At 38.7% G+C, this 17,104-nt stretch overlaps 1 protein-coding gene across 5 annotated transcripts in view; it reads right to left on the bottom strand.

Annotated features, from left to right (window-relative positions):
• Positions 1–17,104, bottom strand: part of CABCOCO1 (ciliary associated calcium binding coiled-coil 1) — a 104,675-nt gene that overhangs the window by 18,266 nt on the left and 69,305 nt on the right. The window contains exon 6 of one of the 5 annotated variants that reach the window (XR_007911014.2): positions 9,675–9,761. The exons of 2 other annotated variants lie outside the window; for them this stretch is intronic. Coding sequence is in view for 2 of the 3 variants with exons in the window: in XM_051823864.2 (XP_051679824.1) it covers positions 10,505–10,606 (102 nt within the window). In the remaining variant the exon portion in view is untranslated. 2 more of the 5 variants (XM_051823864.2, XM_051823866.2) reach the window with 2 other exon arrangements.

The following is a 17,104-nucleotide window of genomic DNA, read 5'->3' as shown; positions in this document are numbered from 1 at the left end:
TACCATGGGTTTTGGTGAGGATTAAATCAAATTAAGACATTATGTGGAAAGTATGCAGTTGACATGAAGAGTTAAAGTGCAATGTTTTGGTTTTCTACAAAGATTTTCCATGTCACATGTTTCTATCTTCACTAATACAGCTCTCTGAGGACAAGGACTTGATCTGTTTTGTTCCCAGTTCACTGCCTAGCGGGCAGCTGATAAACAGTGGGAAAGTAATACATATTTATTGAATAATTAAATGTGAGGAAATGATTGCGTGGTTATATCTGGTCAATAAGTCACTATATCACAGTATTTCTCTTGGTGTAATGTATTCTGTCAATGTTCAGTGTACCAAATGTTAACAATTTTATTTTCCACATATCTCTCCTATCCCCTTATAGGACCTATAACTTAGGCTGCTACTCATCTGTGTCTCCCTTCCTGCTCCTGTACTTTTTCATGTTTATCTTCTGTTAATGGTTAGAATCTTCCAAGGGGTGTCCATGCTAGATGGAGTTATAGAAAATGAATAGACTGGGGCTGTAAGAGTGAAATACCAGGATGAGGGTAGCTTGTGCCCTGATGAGGGAATTATTCAGGCCAGGAAAACCCTTGAAGGGTCGTTCTGGTTTTCACACTTGTATGAACACAGACTTGGTATGAGGGGCTGCTAATGAAGTCAGTGAATCCAGCCCAGCATGTTAATTTACTCGATTCAGGGAACTTTCTGGTATTTATAAATGAACTCTGTACATTAGACAACCAATATTTAGATAAGAAAATCAGAAAACAGCACTTCCTGCAAAATAACGCTTCAACAGATTGTAATGTCATTTGACTCCAGCAAAACTAATATCATATAAGAAATCAAAAACAAGCAAGGACAATGAGCTACTGTTTCAAAATTCTTCTGCTAGAAATGAGAAACCAGAGCCTAAAACATTCATATAATAAAAGTACATTGTAAACCTAAGCCCTAGCATTAATTGAGTTAGTCTAATTATACAGTCTACAATTAAGCCTCAATATATTTCAGATTGTTGATATTATTGGAAACATCAGCCACCTGATTATCATCACTGCCCCAGGAGAAGATGTTTGTACCTTGAAGGATTTGGTGTTCAAGGCATGTTTTGAAGAGCAGATTATCTAAATGTTGTGAAGAGACACATTCTGTTTCTTCAGCTTTTATTTGTATTTCATTCTCATTCTACTCAGTAATTATATGTAAATACTATGAAAAGACTGAGAAGATATTATTATACCAATTGTTCTAAAAATTATGTTTCATTACATTTTGTTTTGTTATAATTGGCTTATGTATCTACTTATTGGTGAATAACTTGGTTTTAGACTCAGAAATGCAACATTGTAAACTGATTTACTCTTTTACCAGATCCAGATTTCTATGGATACATCAAAGACATTTTATTATTTTAGCAAGATTTTTTTTTAAAGCATTTGCTGTTTTATCTCTGTGCTTCACCATCTCACTAGCATCTGTCAGATTTAATCACCTACAGAACTACCTTATAAAGATTACCTTATCAGAAAAAGTGTCATCTTGTGAGCTTAGGTGTGAGAATTGCAAAATAAAGATGAGCTACACTAACAACTGCTGTGCTAATTTATTGTAAATTATGTTTTTTGTTTGCAGAGATAAGACACTGAGAAGTGTTTCTATTTAAATTCATTTCCTATTATTTCGAAATACATAGCAAACAGCCCAACAAGAAAAAAATAGTGAGAACACAGAGTATTCCTTAAATAGGTTCTAGTGACAGTGACATTTATTTTCTAAGCTATTGGTACAAGTCATGCCACACTGTTCTAGGTGCAGAATCAGGCAGCCCAATTAAGACAGAACATGGATGCTTAGCAATCTAGATGGAAATTTCTGATGGTCATGTGACAAGTAATGATTTATAGGATATGAACTGGAAATAATTGCCTAGCAGGCTGGTTTACAACAAAGCTTTAATTCACTGGGCTGACACTGTAAACTCATAATCTGCCGACCTAGCGCCAGTCATGATAGATGACAGCCGTTTAGGACACATAAAACACGTCCTTTTCACGAATATTCTGGGAACTATAGTTCAGATGACCCTAGTAAAATCAACTGCATTGGTTTTAACCAAGCTAGTTCTTTCAGAAATGTAAAAATCATGAGTCATTATATTATTAAAATTCAGAACTGGGTGGCAATGAATCACATGAAGTTATCTCCTTTAAATCACCAAAGAGAGCATAAATTGGATCTTACAAAGCACCAAGAGTCTCAACGCATTTTTAATAAGATGGAACTCTTACATAAACACAATTTTATTATTGTATTTACTGCTGTTATTATTATTAAAACTGGAGTGAAATTTAGGCTCATAAAAGTGAAGGGATGTTGCTGGCTTGAGTCAGAGAGAGCATAGCCCTGCATTTCATAGACTCCTTTATGTGGTCCTGCTAATAATGTATTTCGATATATTCTTTTTCTTATGAGTCTCTGCCAAACACAGGAATTTGGGTGATTCTTTAAAAATGTGTTAGTGGATAGGGCATATGATAAGAGGCCTTCAGATCTATCTTGGTTTTTAATCTAAGTGAGGATTTGAGAATCATTTGTAGGTCAATCCAAATGTTTTATCCTTTCCTTTTAAAACATGCTTTGAGTATTTCAAAGAAAATGAAGTTGAAATACTATTTAAGGAAAAAGTAAAAAAAAATTTTTTGCTCAATTTGCTATGCCTCTCTGTTAGTATGCTTTATGCTGTACTTTAATGCTGTTGTTTTTTTTGTGCAAGATTTGGATTTCATTTCAGCCCAATTGATCTACATTCATATTGTGTGCTTAGGCACATTATAGACAGAATTTCTGCTCTCACATGCATGGATTACAGTCTGGAGGTAGAGTTAGAAGGCAGGGGATACAAATATGTGTAAGATCAGTGATAATATTGTGTGAAAATGGCTACAATTGGGCTACAGTACAAGGCTTGAATTAGTTGCTTCTTATTTAGCTGACAACTGAATAATAATTTGCCAGTTACAGATCATCAGACAAAGAGAAGAACAAGGAAGGGATGGGCATGGTGGTGTGTATAGGCAGACGTCATTACCAGCCACCCATAATAATACTTTTTGAAAGCCAGAAGAATAAGTGGCATTAAAATAGCTTTGAATATTAAAACATGTCAAAATAAACTTGGGGTCTTGAAAAACTTCAGTATAATTGTTAATTTTTGTTAAACATTACTTTACAATCAAAGAAACAATACTGTTGTTAGCCAATGGATGTTTTTACTTAAAATGTATATAGTTAGAAGGGTACAAATAGATCTCTGGTGATAGATTATGGAAACACATTTAATAGCTGAATATAAAAATCCAAATATTAATAAATATAGACATTTATATAGTTCTTTCTTCCCAAAGCTCTTGACAGACATTACTAACAATATATACACAGGGATAGCAATGAAATGCTGCTACCCTTTCAAAAGACTAGAGATTAATTTATGTAAGAAGAAAGTGGCAAATGGATGATGTATTTAAAATATAGGTCTGCAGAATATAGGTGTGCATTTGGAAATGGAAACTCACACTACTTCACTTTCTCCCAAACTGTCATATTTTCTTTCAATTTTGTTGAATTTATGGTATTATCTAACTCTGTTTTCATACTAAGACGCCAACAATATTTGCATGTTTTTCTTACATGGGTCCTGAGCTCTGAGGGAGTGAATAAGCTCAGGGCTGATAACATCGTTTTCCCAAGGAGATCAGCCTTGGCTCTTTAGCACTTCCTAGTGTAAGAGGGCTGATGTGCCAGCATACCTTGGGAGTGCTACTGAAGGACTGGTTACTCTACTTCATCACTAACCAAGACTGATCTTAGTTATCTGTGAAACACCATCTGGCTCAAACAAATTTGTGAAATGTTTGGTCAAATGAGCTGTTGCTAGGCTGCTTGCTTACAGTGATTAGAAGGATGCAGGTTTGTTGGTACTTGTTTGGACAAAGGGTAAATTACACAACAATAATCATTTTTAAAGGCCAGATAATGTAAATTCTTAGTGTGTATCCTTAGGGTTTTCAATTTAAAATATTAATCACTTTATTGCCTTCTCAAAGTATGACAGCCAGTGACACAAATACAAATGAAGGTTCATTACATTTCTTGTAATGATGTTATAATTTAGAAATTTTAGTTCAAGGCTTATTCCAAATCACTTAGTTAAAATTTTTACATTCCCTCTCTTTCTTCCTCTATATAACCTAAGTATCTTTAAAAGCTAAGCTAAACTTGCAGCAATTCCTTAAAGCTGTCATAATTTCTTCAGCAGACAAGGAACACTATAATTTTAAAGCTCTTATTTATGCCATCATTTTCAAGGAACCTTTACTGAGCATGTCCCAGGTCGTGGGGATTCAGAGAAGCACAACGCATAGTCCCTGAATTTGAAGGTCGCAATCTAGTGGTATGGGCAGGGGGCTTGGTAGGGATGGCATATGAAATAATTTTCAGAGTGAAATAATTAGTATATGCAGGGTGTCCCAGAAATATAGAGAAGGGACAATGCATTCATTCTGATGGGAAAGAGAGGAACAGATTCAGGGCAAACAAATGGCAGATGGTGCCTAAGTTGAATCTTGAAGGATAAAGAGGAGTTGGCATGAATATGGAGTTGGTTTGGGAAAGAAAATCTCCTGTAGACAGACAGACAGAGGAAGCAGCATGAGCAGAAGAAGAGAGAATGCTCAAGGACAGCATTTGAGAATAAAAGATGCACATATTATTGGTGAATAGTTAAAGAGAAACAGGTTTGGACCCAGTCCTTGCTTTGATATATAATTACAAGATCTCTGGGCAAATAATTTAATCTCCCAAAAGCTTTTAGATGTCTCACCTGTTCAGTGGGACAAATGAAACACTGATTGAAAAATCATCTGATTGGTAGCGTCAATTTTCTTGAGCACAAACAAGAGGGTTTCAAAAAGCTCATGGGAAAATGGAATGTAAAGATGTTTATTTTGGTGCAAAAATTTTTGAAATCCGTGTATACAAGGGGTCTTCAAAAAGTTTATGGGAAATATGGATTGATAAACACTATGCATGGATTTCATTTTTTTGCACAAAAATAAACTTATCTTTTAATTTCCTTTCCACAAACTTTTTGAAACATCCTTGTATATCAAATATTAAAAAATCAGAACAATGTACATAAAAATTGTGTGTTAAAGTCTAACAACGGAATGACATTTAGTTAAGGAATGTTAACATTTAAGTAATGAAATGTGAATGTTTTACATTTAAAATGTGGTTTATAATCTTTTAGAGTAAGTCATTATTTAGAAGTGTATGTTTGTCTTTTGCTATATATATTGAAAAACAGAAAAAAGAAATGAAAAGATTTGTTTTCCATATATTCAAATAATATCCAGCAATTAAAAAAATCTATGTAGCAAAAGTTAGAACAATGTATTTCCTCCATTATTGCTGAGAGGAAGCCTGCTTGATTAATGTAATTAAAGGGTTGCCTGTAACTCAAGACTCAATTAAAAAAAATAAATTTGGCCTTATTACTTTACTTCCAACGGGTGGTTTTCCTAGTGTGAATTTTGAGCTAAAATCTGGGGCTGCTTCGTTCATGACACATGAATTGTTTTAGCACATCCTTTCCCTGCTGTGCATATGACTGAGAAAGCAGAGGTTAAACAGTGCGGTAAAGAACTGGGTGAATTCACTCTATTTTTGCTCACAATGCCCATTAGTTACCCCACCTCTCTTTAGGATTGGAAGAAGGTAGAAACTCATTATCTTCTCCTGAAATTATTTCAGATACGTTTTTAATGTTGGAACATACCTTCTCTTTCTTAACATTATCGAATCCACTGATTTCATAATATCTGTGTGTAGATTTTTGTCTGTATTGGCAAGGAAATCAAATGTAAGTACTTAATACCTATTACTGAGTGCTAATATATGCAGGGCACTGTAGTAAGATTTTGCCGACATTGTTTTATTTTTACTTTGTGATAGTTCTTTGGGGGAAGGATGATCATTCTCTTCCTCCACTCTCCTCTCTCTTGACGATTTGTAACAAGAGGCTCTGGTAGGTTACTGCTACTTGTCCAAGACCTCATGATTAGCAGGTGACATAACGGGTGCCAACTCCGGTTTACCTCATTCCAAATCTGGGCTCTTTTCACTTATATTTTGTTTTTGTAGTTAAGTGTTTGATTTAAGGATTTGAATATTTTTCTTAGAGCATCTTGCATATAGTTGGTGTAACACAGGTTAAATTCAGTTGAATAAGGTCAGATGTTTGTCTAGGTCATTAGGAAGTTGTTTGGGATGCATGTATCCTGTATCAGGCCCAGCTCCACTCCTGATTGTAGTTTTTGGTTAATGTGCACCCTGGGAGGAAGTATGTGGCTCAAGTTCTTGAGATCTGGCTGTTACATAGGGGATCTGGATTGGGTACCTGGCTCCTGGATTAGGCCTGGCCTAACCCCAGCCCCAGCTGCTGCAGGCATTTGGGGAGCAAAGCAACCCATGGTAAATATCTGTCTCTCTCTTTTTCTCTCTGTGCCTTTAAAACGTAAGCAAGTTAAAATGAATAGAAATCTTATGCTCATGAGGGCAAAAAGCAGTCAGTTTTAGCCCTTTCTCTTTTTTTAATTAATTTATTTGAAAGAGTTACACAGAGAGAGAAGAAGCAGACAGAGGTCTTCCATCCACTGGTTCACTCCACAATTGGCCACCATGGCTGGAGCTGCCCTGATCCGAAGCCAGGAGCCAGGAGCTTCTTCTGGGTCTCCCAAGAGGGTGAAAGAGCCCAAGGACTTGGGCCATCCTCTACTGTTTTCCCAGGCCATAGCAGAGAGCTTGATCGGAAGTGGAGCCAGCTGGGACTTGAACCAGCTCCCATATGGGATGCAGGCACTGCAGGTGGCAGCTTTACCCGCTATGCCACAGTACCGGCCTCTAGCCTTCTTTGACTTGGTGGGATTACAAAATACATGGTAGGATCTCTGTATCTCTGATTCCACATCTGTGGATTTAAAGAACTATGGTGTGTGTGTGTGGGGGGAGGGTTGGCATTGTGGCATGGTAGGTAAAGCTGCTGACCAGGATGCCACCATTCCATATGAGTGTGATACCATGTTCCAGCTGCTCCACTTTCAATCCAACTGCCTGCTAAAGGCCTGGGAAAAGAGGCAGATGATAGCCCAAGTATTTGGGTCCCTGCCACCCATATGGGAGACCTAAATGAAGCTCCTGGCTCCTGGTTTTGGCCTGGCCCAGCCCTGGCCATTGTGGCCATATGGGGAGTGAGTCAGCTAATGGAACATCTCTCTCTCTCTTTCCCTCTCTCTCCCTCAGGAACTCTGACTTTCAAATAAATCTTTAAAAAAAAAAACTAACTGTGGATGGAAAAATAATTGAATTGAATAAAAGATTTGGTCTGTACTGAATATGTACAGATTTTTTGTGTTGTCATTATCTCCTAAACAATACATTACAGCAAGTATTTACATAGCATTTCCATTCTACTAATATAATAAGTAACCTAGAGATAATTTCAAGTATATAAGAGGATGTGCATGGATTACATGCAAATACCATGTCATCTGACATAAGGGACTTGAGTGTTTGTCATGCTGGTATCTATGGGAGGAGGGTAACGTCTTAGAACCAATCCCTATGGAGCCCGAGGAACGACTGCAATATAATAGGCAGCACGAAGAGTGTGGAATCTAGTGTGGAAACACATGACAGACTTAAACACTCAAAGTGAAGGAGCTTGCCTGCTCCAGTCTTCCAGGCGATGGTGATAGTAACTACCCAGGCATTCAAAATCCATACTGGGAGGCATCCTTGATTTCTCCCTTTCTCTCTCCAATTTCTTACCAAGTTCTTCAGCAAGTCCTGTCAGGTATGCTCTGAGAAATATCTAAAGTTGACTTCTCTCCACTTTCTTAACCACCACCCTGTTCCAAACCACCCAGACCACAGCCATCACCTTCTATCTGGTATCCTTTTTCTGTCCAACAACAACCACGTATAAAAATTTTGTGAAGCCTGAAGCTAAATTGTGATACAAAACTAGATGCAAAAGTGAGTATACAGAATTCGCAGAACTAAAGATGTGAGGGGTCTTCAAAGTGCTCAAGGAAAATGCATATTTTGAAAACACTATACACAGATTTCAAGATTTTTTTGCATCAAAATAATCTTATCTTTTAATTTTGCTTTTCCCATGAACTTTCTGAAGTATCCTTGTGTAAAAGAATTAAAGAAGCAGCAACAAATTATACTTATTAAAATGCTAACAAATCTGATAAATTATAAATGTGAACTGTTTAATCTATACATATAATACATTTTATCCTTCTTTTGGGGGCTTTATGCTTTAATCAGCTTTTCAGATACAACAAGACTGCAATATTGTTTTCCAAAGGAAAAAGAAGGATTACTCAATCTTTTCCCCAGGTTGGTTAATAGAAATGTTTTTATTATTGATGGTTTAGAGAAGTCTCAGCCTTACAACTTATTGCTGGTAACATCATGTGCGTTTTAAGATTGATGTGAAATGTCAGAAAACCTTTTGCAAGTTATCTTTGTACATGAATTGCAAGATTTAACATTCTTTTCAGGTTCTCTGATGCAAGGAACAATTCAAATTCTTCTTTACTCTAGAATAGATGACAATTATTAACTAATTTGTGTTGGTGCCCTGATTGTAGAGGTATATTATGCTTTTCATGCTGCCTTAATTGATACATGCAATTCTTTTGTGTAAAAGTGTAATATAAATATTTGACAGATTATCTCTATACCTATCTGTCATTTATCTATGATCTATCTATCTGTGGGGGAAAGAGAGAGAGACAGAGACAGAGACAGAGATACAGAGATATAGAAAAAGACAGAAAGAGATAGCCCATGTTGGTGGACTCCCCAAACGCAAACAGGAGCTGAGCTGAACAGGGCTGGGCTGAAGCCAGAGCTAGGAGCAAGGAACCCAACTCGGATCTGGCACATGGGCTGCTGGCATTGAGTTACTTGAGTTACTACTGTGGCCTCCTTCCCAGGGTCTTAATTAGCAGAAAAAAAGAAAAGAAATTTAAATCTATTTTTCAATGTAGTGATATGCTTTACTCCTCTCTACTAATTGGATTATTGAGAAATTTAGAATTCTAATCATTGCTTCTATTTAAAATGTATTTCTCCTTATTACTGGATTACCACTTTTGTGATGATTTAAATTTAGGGGGTTATAATTTATTTCTTGATGTCAGAATAACTTCTATTGATTTCATTGCTCATTTGTATTTGCTTCCTTCAAATTCCATTATATTCTACATTTCTCTCAGTTCTCTAATAAATATATTTAAAGTTGACAAAAGAAGATTCCTACATGTAAATTCAAATCAGAAGTTGTAATTTCTCACGTGTTGAACTAAAACTTTCCAAAAGGCTGCCCCAATTATGGTTAAAATGGTATATTCAAAATCTATTGAATAAAATGTTTGCATTTCATTTGCACTTTGATTCTTATTCCAAGTCTTCAAAAATATATTTTACAGTTCTTAAAATGTCATTTAACTCATGGCAAGACTTGAATAGCTTTTTACACAGCTGATGTTTAGAAGAATTTCCCATAGACTAGCTTTGAGCGACTCACATTTCAAATCTGGTTTCTCCTCCACTCCTCACACATGTCCGGAGCCTGCTCCAAAGTATGCACTCACATGGGAGAATGACATTGGACCTGGAAATTTTGTATCATGATATCACAATGGATGGCCAGATATAGATTATATAGACCTAGATTATTATAAAAGAATTCCCTTTCTAATACACTTATCCAGTCCTATATCTCCAACTATTTGTAGGAAGTTTATAACTTGTCATTCCAATATCACATTGAACTTAATATATTTGAACAATAAGCTTGGGCCACAGTCATGGCATAGTGAGTAAAGCTGCCACCTGTGATGCTGCCATCCCATATGGATGCTGGTTCATGTCCCAGCTGCTCCACTTTTGATCCAGCTCCCTGTTAATGGCCTGGGAAAGAAGCAGAAGATGGCCCAAGTCTTTGGGCTCCTGCAACCCAAGTGGGAGACTCAGATGAAGCTCCTGGTTCCTGTCTTTAGCCTGGCCCAGCCCTGTGTAGCAGCCATCTGGGGAGCAAACCAACAGATGGAAGATTCTCTCTATCTCTCTCTCTCTCTCTGTAAATCTCCTTTGTCTCTGTAACTCTGACTTTAAATAAATAAATAAATCTTACAAAAAATAAACAAACTCATTATCACCACTCTTACCATTATTATGACAAAATGGTTTTACTGCTAATGAACAATTACTCTTATTTTTAAGACCAGGGTTTTTTAAAAGATTTATTTTATTTATTTGAAAGACAGTTACAGAGAAAGGTAGAGACAGAGAGAGAGAGGTCTTCCATCCACTGGTTCACTCCCCAGATGGCTGTGATGGCCAGAGCTGCACCGATCAGAAACCAGGAGTCAGGAGCTTCTTCCAGGTCTTCCACATGGGCACAGGGGCTGAAGGACTTGGGCATCTTCTACTGCTTTCCCAGGCCATAGCAGAGAGCTGGATTGGAAGAGGAATAGCTGGGACTAAACTGGTGCCTGTATGGGATGCCTGTGCTTCAGGCCAGGGCTTCAACCCACTGTGCCAAAGCACCAGCCCCTGCACAATTACTCTTTTAGATCCTCTTGCTAAAATCTTCCCAAGTTCTGGTTCATCTTAACTTCTTAGTCTTTCATGGCTCCCAATTTCTATGTTAAATTTCCTTGAGACTATGTCTTACTTATACCCATTCCTTTATATTAGTGTTGCTATATCCAATAGCAATTTTAAAAATAATTTCTCAAATTTTCTAACTTCCTAATTAGCCTCTCTGTCCCTAATCACTTTTCCTTTTTTTTTTCGCTCTCTCTTTTTTATTAGGTAAATATAAATTTCCAAAGTACAGTCTATGGATTACAATGGCTCCCCCCCATAATTTCCCTCCCACTCTCACCTCTCCCATCTCCCGCTCCCTCTCCTATTCCATTCACATCAAGATTCATTTTCAATTCTCTTTATATACAGAAGATCGATTTAGTATATATTAAGTAAAGATTTCATCAGTTTGCACCCACACAGAAACACAAAGTGTAAAATACTGTTTCAGTACTAGTTATAGCATTACTTCACATTGGACAACACATTAAGGACAGAGATCCCACATGAGGAGTAAGTACATAGTGACTCCTGTTGTTGACTTAACGATTTGACACTCTTGTATATGGTGTCAATAATCTCCCTAAGCTCCAGTCATGAGTTGCCAAGGCTAGGGAAGCCTTTTGAGTTTGCCAACTCCAATCTTAGTTAGACAGGGTCATAGTCAAAGTGGAAGTTCTCTCCGCCCTTCAGAGAAAGGTACCTCCTTCTTTGATGGCCCCGATCTTTCCACTGGGATCTCACTCACAGAGATCTTTAATTTAAGTCTTTCTTTTTTATTTTCCAGAGTGTATTGGCTTTCCATGCCTAAACTACTCTCATGGGCTCTTCAGCCAGATCCGAATGCCTTAAGGGCTGATTCTGAGGCCAGAGTGCTATTTAGGACATCTGCCATTCTATGAGTCTGCTGTGTATCTCGCTTCCCATGATGGATCGTTCTTTCCCTTTTTGATTCTATCAGTTAGTATTAGCAGACACTAGGCTTGTTTATGTGATCCCTTTGACTCTTAGACCTATCAGTGTGATCAATTGTGAACTGAAATTGATCACTTGGACTAGTAAGATGGCATTGGTACATGCCACCTTGATGGGATTGTATTGGAATCCCCTGGCACGTTTCTAACTCCACCATTTGGGGCAAGTCCGATTGAGCATGTCCCAAATTGTACATCTCCCCCCTCTCTTATTCCCACTCTTATATTTAACAGGGATCACTTTTCAGTTAAAATTTAAACACCTAAGAATAATTGTGTGTTAATTACAGAGTTCAACCAATAGTACTAGAACAAAACAAAATACTAAAATGGATAAAGTATTACATTTACATCAACAGTCAGCACAAGAGCTGATCAAGTCACTGTTTCTCATAGTGTCCACTTTACTTCAGCAGGTTTCCCCTTTGGTGCTCAGTTAGTTGTCACCAATCAGGGAGAACATATGATATTTGTCTCTTTGGGACTGGCTTAATTCACTCAGCATAATGTTTTCCAAATTCCTCCATTTTGTTGCAAATGACCGAGTTTTGTTGTTTTTGACTGCTGTGTAGTATTCTATAGAGTACATGTCCCATAATTTCTTTATCCAGTCTACTGTTGATGGGCATTTGGGTTGGTTCCAGGTCTTAGCTATTGTGAATTGAGCTGCAATAAACATTAAGGTGCAGACAGCTTGTTTGTTGGCCAATTTAATTTCCTTTGGGTAAATTGTAAGGAGTGGGATGGCTGGGTTGAATGGTAGGGTTATATTCAGGTTTCTGAGGAATCTCCAGACTGACTTCCATAGTGGCTTAACCAGTTTGCATTCCCACCAACAGTGGGTTAGTGTCCCTTTTTCCCCACATCCTCTCCAGCATCTATTGTTGGTAGATTTTTTTTTTTTTTTGACAGGCAGAGTGGACAGTGAGAGAGAGAGACAGAGAGAAAGGTCCTCCTTTTGCCGTTGGTTCACCCTCCAATGGCCGCCGCGGCCGGCATGCTGTGGCCGGCGCACCGCGCTGATCCGATGGCAGGAGCCAGGAGCCAGGTGCTTTTCCTGGTCTCCCATGGGGTGCAGGGCCCAAGCACCTGGGCCATCCTCCACTGCACTCCCTGGCCATAGCAGAGAGCTGGCCTGGAAGAGGGGCAACCGGGACAGAATCCGGCGCCCCGACCGGGACTAGAACCCGGTGTGCCGGCGCCACAAGGCGGAGGATTAGCCTAGTGAGCCGCAGTGCCAGCCTTGGTAGATTTCTGAATGTGAGCCATTCTACCTGGGGTGAGGTGAAATTTCATTGTGGTTTTGATTTGCATTTCCTTGATTGCTAGTGATCTTGAACATTTTTTCATGTGTCTGTTTGCCATTGGGATTTCCTCTTTTGAAAAATGTCTATTGAGGTCCTTGGCCCATATCTTGAGTGGGTTATTTGTTTGATGTTGTGGAGTTTCTTGATTTCTTTGTAGATTCTGGTTATCAACCTTTTATCAGTTGAGTAGTTTGAAAATATTTTTTTCTCATTCTGTCGGTTGCCTCTTCACTCTCCTGACTGTTTCTTTTGCAGTACAGAAACTTCTCAATTTGATTCAATCCCAATTGTTAATTTTGGCTTTGACTGCCTGCACCTCCAGGGTCTTTTCTAGGAAGTCTTTGCCAGTACCTATATCTTGCAGGGTTTCTCCAATGCTCTCTAATAATTTGATGGTGTCAGGTTTTAGATTTAAGTCTTTAATCCATGTTGAGTGGATTTTTGTGTAAGGTGTAAGGTAGGGGTCTTGCTTCATGCTTCTGCATGTGGAAATCCAATTTTCCCAGCACCATTCATTGAATAGACTGTCCTTGCTCCAGGAATTGGTTTTAGATCCTTGATCAAATATAAGTTGGCTGTTGATGTTTGGATTGATTTCTGGTGTTTCTATTCCATTCCATTGGTCTATCCATCTGTTTCTATACCAGTACCATGCTGTTTTGATTACAACTGCCCTGTAGTATGTCCTGAAATCTGGTATTGTGATGCCTCCAGCTTTGTTTTTGTGGTAAAAGATTGCTTTAGCTATTTGAGGTCTCCTGTGCCTCCATATGAATTTCAGCATCATTTTTTCCAGATATGAGAAAAAGGTCTTTGGTATTTTGATTGGTATTGCATTGAATCTGTAAATTGCTTTCGGGAGAATGGACATTTTGATGATATTGATTCTTCCAATCCATGAGCATGGAAGATTTTTCCATTTTTTGGTATCCTCTTCTATTTCTTTCTTTAAGGTTTTGTAATTTTCATCATAGAGATCTTTAACGTACTTGGTTAAGTTTATTCCTGTAAGGTATTTGATTGTTTTTGTAGCTATTGTGAATGGGATTGATCTTAAATTTTTTTTTTTATTTTTTTATTTTTGACAGGCAGAGTGGACAGTGAGAGAGAGAGACAGAGAGAAAGGTCTTCCTTTGCCGTTGGTTCACCCTCCAATGGCCGCCGCTGCAGCCGGCGCACCGCGCTGATCCGATGGCAGGAGCCAGGATCCAGGTGCTTTTCCTGGTCTCCCATGGGGTGCAGGGCCCAAGCACCTGGGCCATCCTCCACTGCACTCCCTGGCCATAGCAGAGAGCTGGCCTGGAAGAGGGGCAACCGGGACAGAATCCGGCGCCCCAACCGGGACTAGAACCCGGTGTGCCGGCGCCGCAAGGTGGAGGATTAGCCTATTGAGCCACGGCGCCGGCTGGGATTGATCTTAGAAGATCTTCCTCAGCCATGGCATTGCCTGTGTAAACAAAAGCTGTTGATTTTTGTGCATTGATTTTATATTCTGCTACTTTGCCAAACTCTTCTATGAGTTCCAATAGTCTCTTAGAGTTCTTTGGATCCCCTAAATAAAGAATCATATCATCTACAAAGAGGGATAGTTTGAGTTCTTCCTTCCCAATTTGTATCCCTTTAATTACTTTTTCTTGCCTAATATCTCTGGCTAAAACTTCGAGAACTATATTGAATAGCAGTGGTGAGAGTGGGCATCCTTGTCTGGTACCAGATTTCAATGGAAATGCTTCCAGCTTTTCCCCATTCAATAGGATGTTGGCTGTGCGTTTTTCATAAATTGCTTTGATTATATTGAGGAATGTTCCTTCCATACCCAGTTTGCTTAGAGTTTTCATCATGAAAGGTGTTGTATTTTATCAAATGCTTTCTCTGCGTCTATTGAGATAATCATATGGTTTTTCTTCTGCAGTCTGTTAATGTGGTGTATCACATTGATTGATTTGTGCACATTGAACCATCCCTGCATACCAGGGATAAATCCCACTTGGTCTGGGTGGATGATCTTTCTGATGTGTTGCTGCATTCTATTGGCCAGAATTTTATTGAGGATTTTTGCATCTATGTTCATCAGGGATATTGGTCTGTAATTCTCTTTCAATGCTGCATCTTTTTCCGGCTTAGGAATTAAGGTGATGCTGGCTTCATAGAAAGAATTTGGGAGGATTCCCTCTTTTTCGATTGTTCTGAATAGTTTGAGAAGAATTGGAGTTAGTTCTTTAAATGTCTGGTAGAATTCAGCAGTGAATCCATCTGGTCCTGGGCTTTTCTTTGTTGGGAGGGCCTTTATTACTGTTTCAATTTCTGTCTCAGTTATGGGTCTGTTTAGGTTTTCTATGTCTTCCTGGTTCAATTTAGGTAGGTTGCATGTGTCCAGGAATCTATCCATTTCTGATAGATTTTCCTGTTTGCTGGCATACAAATCCTTGTAGTAATTTCTGATGATTCTTTTTATTTCTGTAGTGTTGTTGTTATGTTTCCTTTTTCATCTCTGATTTTATTGATTTGGGTCTTTTCTTTTTTAGTTAGTTGGGCCTATGGGGTGTCAATTTTGTTTAATTTTCAAAAAACCAGCTCCTCGTTTGGCTGATTTTTCGTAATTTTTTGGATTCAATCCTGTTGATTTCTTCTTGATTTAGATATTTAAAAGTCACAGATGGATAATATTTGTTAGCAATATAAAGTATTAATATAGTATTTCACTAGTTTTTTTTTTTTTTTGGCAGGCAGAGTGGACAGTGAGAGAGAGACAGAGAGAAAGGTCTTCCTTTTGCCGTTGGTTTACCCTCCAATGGCCGCCTTGGCCGGCACGCTGCGGCCGGCGCGCTGTGGCCAGCGCATCACGCTGATCGGAAGGCAGGAGCCAGGTGCTTCTCCTGGTCTCCCATGCAGGTGCAGGGCCCAAGGACTTGGGCCATCCTCCACTGCACTCCCAGACCACAGCAGAGAGCTGGCCTGGAAGAGGGGCAACTGGGACAGAATCCAGCGCTGACCGGGACTAGAACCTGGGGTACCAGCGCCGCAGGCGGAGGATTAGCCTATTGAACCGTGGCGCCAGCTGCATTTCACTATTAAAGTGGCAGAAATTCTCAAATTTCAGCAGCTTTAAGAAGATACTATTTTATCTCTTCTTCTGTAAAAGCACAGACATAAGTAGAACAAAATTATTGCTGTGGTTCTGCTTTTTACAAAGTCTTTGGGGGATCCTCTCTCCTAGCTTGCTGCTCCTCTATCCATTTCCCTTTTCCAAGACTACCTTACGGTCCAGAATGGTTGCTCTCTCTAAGTCATTGCTTTCTCCCCTTTGTATTCCAGCTAGAAAAATAGAAGAAAGGAAAAAAAAATTACAAAATGGGTATGTTCCTTCCCTTAAAAGACCTCTAGTAAGTTCCAAACTTTACTTTTGCTTATATCCCATCAAGCAAAACTTAATCTTGGCTAAGTTTACTGACTCACTGCAAAGGAGGTTTAGGAAATGAATTTTTTATTTCAGTCAACTATTTGTTGAGGTGAAATATCTTCTCGTACAAGAAAAGGAAAAAATGAAAGTTGAGAGATAACGTGAGGGCTCTACCAACACATGGTACTGTCCTCATTTGGATGTGTCTCCGAACTATGTAATAGTAAACCATGTCTACACAATTGCTATCCTTTGGAGCAGGAGATAGTAGATGGACGTATATCAGCAAGTTACACCCAGTTGCAGCAAAAGTTTCATATGCTGGTTTTCAGCCATATGTATATATCAGATTCACTATGGAGCTTTAAAAACCTAGAGATGCCAAGCCCTGCCCCAGATATATCGAATTAGAATTATGGTGGGGAGCTGTTAGTAGTTTGTTTCTAAGAGTACTACTCGTGAAACAGGTCCATGGTCAAGATTTGGATAGTGTCATATGGTAATCCCTTGTTAGAATTTCAGAAGCACATTATTTCAGAATTGTTAAGGGGAGGGACTATAGGAAAGAATTGAGTTAGAAGCCTGCATCTCTCCAATAATAATCCCTTGGATTATGGGCCATGTGATGTTCACTTTGTACCCGGCTTTGTGGGTTTCACCTTGGGTCCCTTTGAAGGAACCA

The sequence above is a fragment of the Oryctolagus cuniculus genome, chromosome 15, assembly GCF_964237555.1.
Source record: "Oryctolagus cuniculus chromosome 15, mOryCun1.1, whole genome shotgun sequence".
Taxonomy (NCBI): domain Eukaryota; kingdom Metazoa; phylum Chordata; class Mammalia; order Lagomorpha; family Leporidae; genus Oryctolagus; species Oryctolagus cuniculus.
Note: the sequence above shows the minus strand (reverse complement) of the source record. Positions and strands in the feature narration are given on the sequence as shown.